This window comes from Rhinatrema bivittatum, chromosome 11, assembly GCF_901001135.1.
Source record: "Rhinatrema bivittatum chromosome 11, aRhiBiv1.1, whole genome shotgun sequence".
Lineage (NCBI taxonomy): Eukaryota > Metazoa > Chordata > Amphibia > Gymnophiona > Rhinatrematidae > Rhinatrema > Rhinatrema bivittatum.
Window position 1 is genome coordinate 47,569,179 of NC_042625.1, and position 13,988 is coordinate 47,583,166.

General features: G+C 49.2%; 1 protein-coding gene across 12 annotated transcripts in view; it reads left to right on the forward strand.

The window, feature by feature from the left end:
- The window catches only part of ARVCF (ARVCF delta catenin family member), a 743,011-nt gene that overhangs the window by 598,588 nt on the left and 130,435 nt on the right, over positions 1-13,988 (forward strand). For all 12 annotated transcript variants that reach the window (XM_029572000.1, XM_029572001.1, XM_029572002.1 and 9 more), the window contains one exon: positions 13,416-13,915. In XM_029572000.1, the coding sequence (XP_029427860.1) occupies positions 13,416-13,915 (500 nt within the window). The remainder of the gene's footprint in view (positions 1-13,415; positions 13,916-13,988) is intronic.

A 13,988-nucleotide genomic window follows, 5' to 3' on the forward strand; every position in this document is an offset into this window, starting at 1 on the left:
AGGAGTGGCTTCGGTGATAGCGGCCAGACGTCAACTCTGGTTGCGAAATTGGTCAGCTGACAGCTTCCAAAGCCAATCTTACCAAGATGACCTTTAAAGGCTTGCTCTTGTGGGGCGAGTCTCTGGTGCCTCGGTTGCAGGAGGATAAGAAGCATTTGCAGCGCTCCTTTGGTATAAGGGGTCATTTCCGGGTTTTAAGGCGTTTTTGTCCCTACAGAGGGACGACCTTTCAGTGGACTCAGCCTTTCGGTAGGTCTCAGTCCTTTCGTACTCGGCAGCCCAAGAGAAGAGCGGACTCGGGTGGTAGACCTTCCCGAGCTTCCCAATGAAAGTTTGCTGAACTGCCTTCCGGAACAGGAAATAGAGGGATGTCTCTCTCTCTGTTATCAGAGGTGGGTCGAGATCATGTCAGACCAGTGGGTCCTGGAGGTGATGCGTGAAGGGTGTGCACTGGAATTTCGCAGTATTCTTCAGGACATGTTCATGGTGTCCCCTTGCCACTCCCCACAGAAGAAGCAGGCAGTGGAGTTCACGCTTCAAAGGCTCCTCAGACTGAGGTCTGTGATTCAGATGCCCACGTCTCAAGGAAGTATGAGGCGATATTCTATTTATTTTGTTGTGCCCTAGAAAGAGGACTCCTTTCATCCCATCTTGAATCTCAAGAGGATCAACCGTCACTTAAAGATTTCAATTTTCAAATGGAAACCTTACGCTCTGTAATAATGGTGGTGCAGTCGGGGGAATTTCTGACCTTGTATCTGTTGGAGGCTTACCTTCATAATCCCATCCGATTGGAACACCAACACTTTCTATGCTTTGCGGTGTTGGGGTGTCATTATCAGTTTTGGGTGCTGCCTTTTGGTCTCGCCACCGCTCCCAGAACATTTTCCAAGATTATGGTGGTGGTAGTGGTGGCGTTACAAAAAGAAGGAATCTTGGTGCATACGTATTTGGACTGGCCTATTCGAGCCAAGTCTTAAGAAGCCACCTGGTGACACACAAGGTGATCTCCTTATTGCAGGAGCTCGGTTGGGTGGTGAACCTGACCCAGAGCAATCTTCAACCATCCCAGTCATTGGAGTATCTGGGGTCTGGTTTGAACACGGGACAGGACAGAGTTTTCTTACCGGAAGTTCGGATCCAGAGAATGATGTCTCAAGTGCGTCTGGTGAACATCATACGCCCGATGGTGTGATCCTACCTACAAGTCTCAGCTTGATGGCAGCTACCCTCGAAGTGGTGCAGTGGGCAGGGGTGCATATGCATCCTCTTCAGTGCTCTCTGCTGTCTCATTGGAACCCGCAGTTTCAGGATCATGCGGTTCGGCTCCACTTGCGGATGGAAATCTGCTCCCGCCTCCAGTGGTGGTTGCAGGAGGATCATCTGAGAAAGGGAGTTCCCTTGTCCTCTCTGGTCTGGTTGGTACTCACGACAGAAGCAAGTCTCCATGGTTGGGGGGTTCACTGTCTGGGAACGGCCTAGGGGTGCTAGAATGCCAAAGAGTCCTACTGGAACATCAATCGCCTGGAGGCCCGGGCGGTACAACTGGCATGCTTGTAGTTCAGCCACAGGCTGCGGAATCAAGCGGTTCACATGATGTCAGACAATGCAATGACGGTGGCCTGTATCCATCGCCAGGGAGGAACCAAGAGCCAGCAAGTGTCGCAGGAAATAGTCCAGCTGATGGAATGGGTGGAAGGTCATCTGCAGATGATCTCAGCCTCTCACATTGCAGGAAAAGACAACATAAGAGCAGACTTTCTCAGCAGGGAGAGTCTGGACCCGGGACAGTGGGTGTTGTCAGTCGAGGCATTTCAGCTGACTGTGGATCGCTGGGCCTTCCGTTCCTAGACCTGCTGTTGACTTCTCGCAATGCGAAGGTTCCTTGCTTCTACAATCGCAAGAGAGATCCGTGGGCCTGGGAATAGACAGTCTCATACAGGTCTGGCCGGAAGACATTGCTTTATGCATTTCCTCCGTGGCCCTTGCTGGGCAGGATAATTCATAAGATCGAATGTCACAGGGCTAGTACTCCTGTTGGTGCCAGACTGGCCCAGGCGTCCATGGTATGCGGATTTGCAATGCGTCCTGGTGGAGGACCCCCTTCTTTTTCTGCTGCACATAGATTTGCTTCAGCAGGGACTGGTTCTTCACAAGGGTCCGACTCAATTCTGTCTTATGATTTGACCCTTGAGAGGGCTCGCCTTTTAAAGCGTGGTTATTCCTCTGCAGTGATTGCCACTTTACTCCATGCTCACAAGTTCTCCACTTTCTTGGTTTATGTGCAAGTTTGGAAAGTTTTTGAGGCTTGGTGTGAGGAGCGAGGTATTCTTCCTCATTCAGTTAAGATCCCTCTCATTCTGGATTTTTTGCAGAATGGATTGATTAAAGACTTGGCCCTTAGTTCCTTGAAAGCGAAGGTTGAGGCTCTTGCCTGTTTCAGAGGCCTGGTGAATGGTGTTCATCTCATCCTGATATGGCCTGTTTTTTGAAGGGAGTGAAGCACCTTAGGCCTCCTTTGAGGTTATTAGTTCCATTGTGGAGTCTTAATTTTGGCGGGCCCTATATTCTGACCACTGCATACCCTTTCCTTAGGTTGTTGACTTTAAAAACTGTGTTCCTGGTGGCTATAAGTTCTGCATGTCGGATTTCTGAGCTGCAGGCCTTGTCTTGCCAGGAGCCGTTCCTTCATGTGACAGCTGTGTACTGTTCCATCCTCCTTGCCCAAGGTAGTCTCAGACTTTCATTTGAATCAGTCCATTTCCTTGCCATCCCTAGATAAGGTCAGGGATGATGAGGAGTTTTGCCTTTTGCGCTCCTTGGATGTTAAGCGTCTTGTTGTGCTGTATCTGGAGGACTCTGAACCAGTTTGAAAGACAGATGGTCTGTTTGTTCTCCATGGCAGGAGTAAGCAGGGCACTCCGGCTTCGCGGACTACCATAGCTCGTTGGATTAAGAAGGTAGTCATGGCCACGTACGTGGATTCTGGAGAGCCTTTCCCTACGCAGGTTAGGGCTCATTTCACTAGAGCTCAGGCAGTGTCATGGGCAGAGGTTAGTCTGTGTCTCCCGTCGATATCTGCCAAGCTGCGACGTGGTCCTCCTTACATACTTTTTCCAGGTTTTATCACCTAGATGTGCAGGCCTGGGAGGATGCAGCCTTTGCAAGTGCAGTGTTGACTGGACCGCAGACAGCCTCCAACTTTGTTAGGGAGTAGCTTTGGTACATCCCACTGGTCCTGTCTACTTGCTAGGAAATGGAGACATTACTTACCTGATAATTTTGTTTTCCTTAGTGTAGACAGATGGGCTCAGCTTCCTACCCTTGGCTACCAAATGAGTGTGTCAGTAGTCCTCCTGTGGGGTTCTGGGTCCCAAAGGATTGCTGGTACGTGTTCATCCAGTCTTTAGCTTGGGGTACCTAGAATCTTATGCGAGTTCAATGTTTATGGTTGGTTGAGTACAGTTCTGGTTATCTGTTTTTAATCATGTTTTTAATCAAGGTTTTTGCTAGTCTGTCCACTGTTGCTTTAGAAGGGAATACTGGCAGGCTGAGGTCATTGCAGGATTATATATACTGTGAAGTCAGCTTGCTCTGTCTCGATTTGCTGGCAGGGGAGCATAAACCCACTGGGCCTGAGTCCATCTAGCTACACTAAGGGAAACAAAATTATCAGGTAAGTAATTTCTCCAATATTCTGCTTATGAGTTCATGCTAGGCGGATTACAGATAAGTAATATTTCTTTTCTGCTTTTCATGACTGGCCAGCTGCTTAAAATTGGATTATGTTGTGATATATTACAAAGGATTGCATTGCAATGAGTATATTAGGTCAGAAGTTGGGGGTGTTCCTTTAAAGGCATATTACAATGAGGTAAATTAGATCAGTATTAGGGGTCAGCGTTTATCAGGGTGATGAATTATATAGGGTATCTATCTGGGTGAACAGCCATGATTTTAGTAGTCACTGATACAATGGAAGTGCATTCCATAGACTGTGGTGCTGCTCCCCTTAGGCTCTGTATCTAATTTTTTTCAGTTGGATTGTTTTAACGAGCAGGGCAGCAAGCTGTTGACATGAGCAAAGGCTCTTTGATGGGCAATATTCTTTGATCTTATTGTTCAGATATGTAGGACTGATGTTTTTTAGTGCTTTAAATGTGAGTGATAAGAGCTTCAATTTGATGCATATCAAAATGGAAAGCCAGTGTAACAAGACTAGAGAGGCATATTCCCATAATCTGACCATGTTTGTCCTGTTAGCGGCATTTTGGAGTACCTGTGGTTTATTGTTTTTAAGAGTGCCAGAATGCTTTCTTTTTCATTGCTGTTATTTGGCTCTCCATGGTCCCTGCAGAATCCAGGAAGACGCCTAGACTCTCTTCATTCTGTTGTAGGTGAAAAGTAATATCATCTAGAACAAGTAAGGGGATGTGTCAAGCCATGGTAAATTACTTACTCTGTATTTCCCCTGTTTATCAGGAGTCTAGTGTTGGTCATTCAGATAGTTTCTTTTAGGCAGTTTTTTAGGATGTTGTAGTTTCACCCAGGCGTCTCATATTGGCATGAGGATTGGAATGTCGTCTGGATAGATATATAGTTCAAGTCCAAATTTTCTTACAATAGTCGCGAGGACCTGAGGTATACGTTGAATAAGATGGGTATGCTTCATTTAAGAGACTTGGATTTGGCCAATTGTGCGTTTTAGATTATTTCTTGTGTTCTGTTGATAAAGAAGGATTTTAACCCCTTTCAGGATGAGAGAACACAATACAATAGGCTCACTGAAGAATATATTCGGGGTGGACCGAAAAGGGGTTAACCAGCTTTTTGCTTTTCTCTGTTAGTCTAGTCAGAATGATTTGGTGGTCGATTGTGTCGGATGCAGCAGAGAGGTCAAAGAGGCTTAGGAGACCTGACTCGCTGTGATCTATCATTAGTCTTATATCATCTAATTAGGGATACTAGAACAGTTTCTGAGGCCAATGCAATAAAGTGCACTCAGCCTAGCGCTCAGCTTAACAAGCGACTGAACGTGCAAGGCTAACGCTGAATGCAGTAAGGGGCTTAGCATGTTCAAAGCGCATGTCCAAGCTAACACGTAGCTAATAGCACTTAGCACATGTAAATGCCATGTAGAAGAGGCTATTAACTATTATCACCCGATGCAGAAAATTGCCGCTCAGCTAAGGCATTCTTTGTAACGCAGCAAATTTAACGGCAGCCTCGGAGCTGGCGTTAAGTCAACCCGCGAGCGCAGGGCTTAACTTAAAACCAAAACAATACTGCTTTCAGTGATTTCTGTTTAAAGCCTTTTTTGTTTTGTGGATTCAGCGAGTTGCAGCGATAAACTATGAAGAATTTGACCATTTTACTATTTTCCTTAAATCATGAAATGGTTTACCGTATTTTCCGGCATATAAGACGAGTTTTTAACCCCTGAAAATCTTCTCAAAAGTCGGGGGTCGTCTTATAGGGCGTATATTTGCCGGCGTATAGGACGCACTTTTTTCCCCTGAAAATGGGTGAAAAATAAGGAGTGCATCCTATGTGCCGGTAATCCAAATTTACAGCGTCTGGTGGATTCCCCATGCCCTCGCTCCCCGATTGGTTAATGCGCTCTTGCTCCCCGAGTCACTCACCCTCATCTCCGGACGCCGTAGAAATTGATTCTCCGCGCCCTTGTTCCTCTAGTCACTCCCCCCGGATGCTGTAAAATGTTCATTCTCCTCTCCCCGATTGCCCAGCACCAACCAATCGGGCAGCGTGCCTTTGCTCGAGTCACTCCCTCCCCCCCACCGGATGCTGTAAAAATGTTCATTCTCCGTTCCCTCGCTTCCCGTTTGGCCAATGCTGGGCAAAAGGGGTAGTCTTATATGGCGAGTATATCCCAAACTCTATATTTTAACTGGAAAAGTTGGGAGTCGTCTTATACGCCCAGTCGTCTTATACGCCGGAAAATACGGTACTTACATTTTTCTGCTGGCCAATTTCTTCTAGCGTGTCCGTTTTAGCGCAGCAGCTCATTTGATTATTGCATCGGGCGCCCAGGAGAGGTGGCTGTGCTCAAGTTAGTAAAATGGGCGCTCAGTACGAGCCGGATAACTACTATAATTTAGCTGTATAAAAAAAGGAGTGTTTCTGAGGAGGGGCTGAGATCTCCGGCTAACCTAGCTGAATATTGAGTATATCCGGCTAGATTAGCCAGATAACTTTAAACCTGCTCTGAAGGATGTATAAAGTTATGTGGCTTTGTGTGGCTGGATATAGTGCTAAGTAGCGCTGTCATCACCACCTAAACTAAAGTAAAAGATAAGCTGCCCAATCTCCCCCCTCCCCATCCAAAGCATAATACAAATCAGGTCATATATCCTAAACCATCCCCCCAAACCTTTTTAAAGATTAGCAAAGTGGCAGCACTGGGAGTGGGATAGAGGGTCCCTTGCTCCCAGCTGAGCTGAAAATGGTATCAGTGGGGATGGGAGTGCAGGCACGACACTTCTTCCTTGTGGGTGGGAAGGGGGAGGAGGAAGGCTGATCTTGTGTATGTAAAAGGGGGATGTGGGCCTGGCCTACAATACAGGGCAATTTGCTAATCATTAAAAAGGTTTGGGAGGGAGTGGTTTAGGATCCTTGACCTGGCCTGTATTATGCTTGTTACCGCGATCGGGGCGCGCGGCGGCGCGAAGCGCGGGAGGAGCCGGGCAGCGCACGGAAGCTGATGGCGCGCTCTATTGACGTCTGCGGCGCGGCCGCAGCGCTGGATGCCGCTTCGCGCGCGATTGCCGGCCTCCCTGCGTGCTAGCAGGGCCAAGTGTCGCGCGACTGGACTGGCCACGCCCCCATCCCGACGTCAGACGCCGACTTGGCGTTTTTGCGCGGGAGATGGGGCTATTTAAACGGCAGTACTTCTCCTGCTTCTTGCTTCGGCCACGTTTGTTCCTGAGAGCATCGCTGTGTGTTTTGGCTTGCTGATTGTTCCTGCTTCTGACCGACCTTGGACTGCCTCTGGATTATTCTGCCTGCTGCCTGCCTGTTCGGATCTTCTGATTTTGGTTCCTGATTGCTCGCTGCCTGCCCCGACCTTGGACTGCCTCTGGATTATTCTGCCTGCTGCCTGCCTGTTCGGATCTTCTGGTTTTGGTTCCTGATTGCTCGCTGCCTGCCCCGACCTTGGACTGCCTCTGGATTATTCTGCCTGCTGCCTGCCTGTTCGGATCTTCTGGTTTTGGTTCCTGATTGCTCGCTGCCTGCCCCGACCTTGGACTGCCTCTGGATTATTCTGCCTGCTGCCTGCCTGTGCGGATCTCCTGTCTTGGGTTCCTGATTGCTCGCTGCCTGCCCCGACCACGGACTGCCGTTGGATTATTCTGTCTACAACCTGCATTGACTCGGACTGCCTACTGATACCCGTGCGCTCCTCCTAAATCCAGTCTTTGACGTCTCCAGGTAAGCGGTCTAAACTGTGGTTCCACTACTATCTGAATACCTGTCGTAACAGTTGGCCGAAGCCATGGAACCAGTGGATCTGACCGCTTTACAAGCCATTCCCGGAATGGCTAATAAAATCCAACAACAACAAGGAGTTTTGGATCAGGTTACAGGGGTCCTAGATCGCTTGGTCGCACGTATGGATGCCTTAGCCCAATTACCCACCGGACTCGGGCCCAGCGCGGCGGCTACTCCAGTTCCTGTCAGGATTCCACCTCCGCCGCGCTTCAATGGCACAGCAACCTTATGTCGAGGTTTTATCAACCAGTGCAGGATGCATTTCTCTCTTCAACCGGCCTCGTTCCCTAACGATAAGACAAAAACTACCTTTCTCCTGTCCCTGTTAGAAGGTCCAGCCTTAGCATGGGCTTCTCCTTTATGGGAACGAGATGATCCCATTCTCAATTCTCTGGATCGATTTCTTAAAGAATTCCGTCTGATCTTTGACGAGCCAGGACGTTCTTCCTCCGCGGCAAATGAGTTACTTCAGATCAAGCAAGGCGCACGGACGGTCGGGGAGTACGCCATTCACTTTCGTACCTTAGCCGCTGAATTGGCATGGGGTGAGGAGAGCCTAACGGCAATTTTCCGTCAAGGGCTGGCAGAAAATATTAAGGATCAATTAGCGGGTAGGGATCCTCCAGAAACTTTGGAGGGCTTAATTCGATTAGCCATTCGATTGGATCTACGCTTCCAGGAGAGGACACGAGAGCGAGCTGCCACCCGAAGACATTTCCGGTTAGCTCCGACCTTTCAACAACCAATGGTCGCCCCCCAGGCTGGGCCGGCATCAGGAGATTCAGACGAACCAATGCAGATTGATAGATTTCGTCTGACTTTCGAGGAACGGAATAGGAGACGTGCAAAGAACCTCTGTTTATATTGTGGGGGAGCGGGGCATTTCCTCAACAAGTGTCCTAACAAACCGGGAAACTCTCGGACCTAGGTCGGGTAGGAGAGGCCTCCCTGGGTCCCACCATTTCCTCTCCACAACTACTATTACCCACAACCATAGACTTCAACCGTGAACCATTGCACTGTCAGGCCTTCATAGACTCAGGAGCGGCGGGTAATTTCATTCAGGGGTTGCTCGTGCAGAAATATCAAATTCCGGTGGAATCCTTGTCCACTCCCCTGACGGTAACCTCAGTATCAGGGCAAGCCGTGGGTATGCTCATCACCCACATTACCAAACCCTTGATGCTTCACACCGGCGTGCTTCACCAGGAAAGCATTCAATTATTTGTACTACCTTCCTCCGTGAACCAGATAATTCTGGGCTTACCTTGGTTACGTATGCATCAGCCTCGCATTGATTGGGCCTCGCTACAGCTTGCAGAGTGGAGTCCATTCTGTCTTCAACACTGCATCAAGACTCCGCTTACGATTCCACTGCAGTCCACTCGACTTGTTAATGGTATTCCCCTACCCTATCAGGATTTTCAAGACGTCTTCAACAAACAGTATGCGGAAATATTGCCACCTCACCGCAAGTACGACTGCTCCATCGAACTTTTACCTGGAAGAACCCCTCCCAAGGGGCGCATTTACTCTCTTTCGGAACCCGAATCATTGGCCCTACGTCAATATATTGCGGAAAATTTGGAGCGCGGATTTATCAGACCTTCCACTTCTCCGGCCGGCGCCGGATTTTTCTTTGTACAGAAGAAGGATGGGTCATTACGGCCTTGCATTGACTATCGTGGCCTCAACTCAATTACCAGAAAGAATAGGTATCCTATCCCCCTCATTTCAGAATTGTTCGATCGACTTAAAGGGGCGCAAATCTTTACCAAGTTGGACTTACGAGGGGCCTACAATTTGATAAGAATTCGGGAGGGGGACGAGTGGAAAACCGCATTCAATACTCATGATGGTCATTATGAATATTGCGTCATGCCCTTCGGTCTTTGTAATGCCCCTGCGGTATTTCAGGACATGATTAACGACATCTTTCGTGACATTCTGTATTCCCATGTAATTGTTTACCTGGACGATATTTTGATCTTTTCTCCATCACTTTCTCAACATGTGCTCCATGTCCGACAAGTCCTGCACCGTCTTCGGGAGCATAAACTGTTCGCCAAACTAGAGAAATGTGTCTTCCATCAACAACAATTGCCCTTTCTTGGTTACATAGTATCGAACCAAGGACTATCCATGGACCCTGACAAGCTTCATGCCATACTTCACTGGCCTCAACCGGTGGGGTTAAAAGCCTTACAAAGGTTTTTAGGATTTTCTAATTACTACCGGCAGTTTATTCCACATTTCTCATCATTAGTGGCACCCCTCACGGCACTTACCAAGAAGGGAGCTTCTACGGTGCCCTGGCCGGAAGAGGCACGATTGGCCTTTCATCGTTTAAAAACTGAATTCACCACGGATTTATGTCTCCGACGACCGGACCCTGCACGTCCTTTTACCCTCGAGGTAGACGCCTCTGCTGTTGGAGTAGGGGCGGTTCTTCTCCAAAGATCCGCAGAAGAGCAGTGGGTGACGTGTGCCTTCTTTTCTAAAAAATTTACTCCTGCGGAACGAAATTATACCATTGGTGACCGGGAATTATTGGCCATTAAGTTGGCCTTTGAAGAGTGGCGCCACCTTTTGGAGGGGGCCCGTCATGTGGTTACGGTATATACTGACCACAAGAATCTTGAATATCTGGCTACTGCCCAGCGTCTCAACCCGCGCCAAGCCCGGTGGGCACTATTTTTTAGTAGGTTTCATTTTGTTGTCCGCTTCCGTCCTGCTCAGAGGAATATTCGAGCGGACGCCCTCTCTCGGAGCTTTGACTCTCTGGATGACCCAGATCCCCCTCGCTACCTCATCGACCCGGCTCGCATCCAGTTGGCCGCTACCTTTACGGTACCCGTCGGGAAAACAGTCGTTCCCAAGCGGTTGCGCCCAAAGGTTCTTCGGTGGGCCCATTTTTCCCATCTGGCGGGTCATCCGGGGGTTGCACGCACCCAGGAACTCATCTCCCGTCAGTATTGGTGGCCCAACTGGGCTAAGGACGTTAAGAATTTTGTGGACTCCTGTCCTGTTTGTGCGGCTCAGAAAACGCCCCGGCGGAGACCTCTCGGCCTCTTACATCCGCTTCCTCCTCCTCGATGTCCGTGGACCCATATTGCCACCGACTTTATCACTGACCTTCCGCCCTCGGAGGGGAATACGGTCATATGGGTGGTGGTGGACCGTTTTTCCCGGATGGCGCACTTCGTTCCTCTCCCCGGGTTGCCCTCTGCTCCCGAATTGGCTCGCCTATTTTTGTGTCATATTTTTCGTCTCCATGGCCTTCCCCATAGTGTAGTTTCTGATAGAGGTGTTCAGTTCACGGCCCAGTTTTGGACTAACCTCTGTCGCCTCCTCCGGGTACGGCTTGCCTTTTCGTCGGCCTATCATCCGCAGTCCAACGGCCTTACGGAGAGGACTAATCAAGCTGTTAAGGCATTTCTTCGGGCCTACGTGAATCAGCGACAGGATGATTGGGCGTCTCTATTAGTCTGGGCCGAGATCTCCCATAACCACCTGGTCCATCAGGCCACCGGTAGTTCTCCGTTCTTTCTGGTATATGGCCGACATCTGAACTTTCCTTTACCTATTGACGCCTCCTCCAATTGTCCAGCTGTCAACGCTACCGTTACCTCCATGTCCCGTTTATGGGCCGAGACTCATGCCTTGCTGCTTAAGAACGCTGCCGTGATGAAACATCAGGCCGATCGCCTCCGGACTCCGGCTCCTGACCTTCATTGCGGAGATCTGGTCTGGTTAAGTACTCGTCACCTTCGTCTACGCTTACCCTCTGCTAAATTTGCTCCTCGCTTCATTGGACCCTTCCCCGTCCGGAGACGTCTCACCCCGGTCACCTATAGCCTGTGTTTACCCCCCTCCTTGCGGGTCCATAACGCATTCCATATCTCTCTCCTGAAGCCTGCGGTCCTGACCTGGCCGCATCGACCGCGGCGATCCGCTTGTCCGGTTCTTCCTGAGACTGATCAGTATGAGGTACAGGCTATATTGGATTCCAGACGTGTTCGCGGGCGGCTCCAATATCTCATTTCCTGGAAACATTGTGGTCCTGAGGAAAATACCTGGGAGCCCTCCACTAATCTCCAGGCGCCTCGGTTGCTTCGGGCTTTTCATCGTCGCTTTCCCTCTAAGCCTGGCCCCCGGGGGCAGCGGAGGGGGTCTTGCAGCGGGGGTACTGTTACCGCGATCGGGGCGCGCGGCGGCGCGAAGCGCGGGAGGAGCCGGGCAGCGCACGGAAGCTGATGGCGCGCTCTATTGACGTCTGCGGCGCGGCCGCAGCGCTGGATGCCGCTTCGCGCGCGATTGCCGGCCTCCCTGCGTGCTAGCAGGGCCAAGTGTCGCGCGACTGGACTGGCCACGCCCCCATCCCGACGTCAGACGCCGACTTGGCGTTTTTGCGCGGGAGATGGGGCTATTTAAACGGCAGTACTTCTCCTGCTTCTTGCTTCGGCCACGTTTGTTCCTGAGAGCATCGCTGTGTGTTTGGCTTGCTGATTGTTCCTGCTTCTGACCGACCTTGGACTGCCTCTGGATTATTCTGCCTGCTGCCTGCCTGTTCGGATCTTCTGATTTTGGTTCCTGATTGCTCGCTGCCTGCCCCGACCTTGGACTGCCTCTGGATTATTCTGCCTGCTGCCTGCCTGTTCGGATCTTCTGGTTTTGGTTCCTGATTGCTCGCTGCCTGCCCCGACCTTGGACTGCCTCTGGATTATTCTGCCTGCTGCCTGCCTGTTCGGATCTTCTGGTTTTGGTTCCTGATTGCTCGCTGCCTGCCCCGACCTTGGACTGCCTCTGGATTATTCTGCCTGCTGCCTGCCTGTGCGGATCTCCTGTCTTGGGTTCCTGATTGCTCGCTGCCTGCCCCGACCACGGACTGCCGTTGGATTATTCTGTCTACAACCTGCATTGACTCGGACTGCCTACTGATACCCGTGCGCTCCTCCTAAATCCAGTCTTTGACGTCTCCAGGTAAGCGGTCTAAACTGTGGTTCCACTACTATCTGAATACCTGTCGTAACAATGCTTTGGAGGGGAGGAGGATTGGGCAGCTTATCTTTTCCTTTAGTTTAGTTGGTGTTGACAGTGCTACTTAACCGGATATCTTGATAAGATATATGGCTAAGTAACACATTATCCTGCCACACAAAGCCACATAACTAAAAACAGTTTTTTGTTTTTGATAATCTGGCTATATATAACCAGATAACTTTAGGCTGGTATTCAACAGGACGTTTCCCCACTGAATATATGGGACAAGTTATCCAGCTCTTTAGCCGGATAACTTGTCCAGCAACCAGCCTACTGAATATGGACCTCCTAGTTGTCTGGTGACCAGACTCTGAATTTGACCAATGTGGACAGGTTTGGTACTGGGAGGTAGTTGGCACATTTTGTGGCACCCAGCACTGGTATATTTAATACAGGCATGACTTGGATTGATTTTAATGAGTCTGAGTAGTGTCCTTGCTGAAGGGAGGCCTTTACAGTTTTTACTAGGTAGTATAGGATTATTTTTGATAGGTCTTGGAGAAGACATGCAGGGCATGGGTCTGATAGCCTCTATTTCCTAATCGTTTGGTGAATTTTGGCTGCTGTCATCTTGACAGTAGTTTTAAAGTAAACCTTTCAAGCTACCAGCATTCCACTTTAATAGGAAGACAATTCAGTGGCATCTTTCTCTTAAACTTCATGATTAAAGAAAAATCACAAAGTTTTCACTTACTAAAAGCTTAGTAAGTTGATGGCTCTACAAAGAATATTTGGAATATTATGTTTGTTGAATAAAATTCAAGAGTGCATGAAGAGAAAGAAAGGGAGCTAAGAAAAGGAAATTCATTTAAAAAATAAATAAAATACACTTTTTTAAAATCGTGCATATTTTCTGTCACCAGGGGCTATGATGACCCAATTGAGGCTGAATTGATTGATGAGAGAATTCCATACCTTCACGGGGGTTACGCAGCACCATTGGCTCAGCCAGAGAGGGGAAGTTTGGCCAGTATTGACCGCTTGGGAAAACGTTCCCCTTCCATTGACAGTATTCGCAAAGACCCCCGATGGAGGGACCCCGACCTGCCAGAAGTCATTGCCATGCTCAATCATCCCATTGATCCTGTGAAGTCAAATGCAGCAGCATACCTGCAACACCTGTGTTATGAAAATGATAAAATCAAAAAGGAGGTGAGGCAGCTGAAAGGGATCCCTATCTTAGTGGGCTTATTGGACCATCCAAAGCCAGAAGTGCATCGTAAGGCCTGTGGAGCCCTCAGGAACATCTCCTATGGGAAGGATAATGAGAACAAAGTCGCCATTAAGAACTGTGATGGGATCCCAGCTCTGATCAGGTTATTGAGGAAGACAAATGACATGGAAGTTCGAGAACTTATTACAGGTATGTGTCTCTGCTTTTCAGAAATGCTGGTTTCAGTTTTCAGGAGTATTCTAATCAGCTGTCAAAGAAAAGA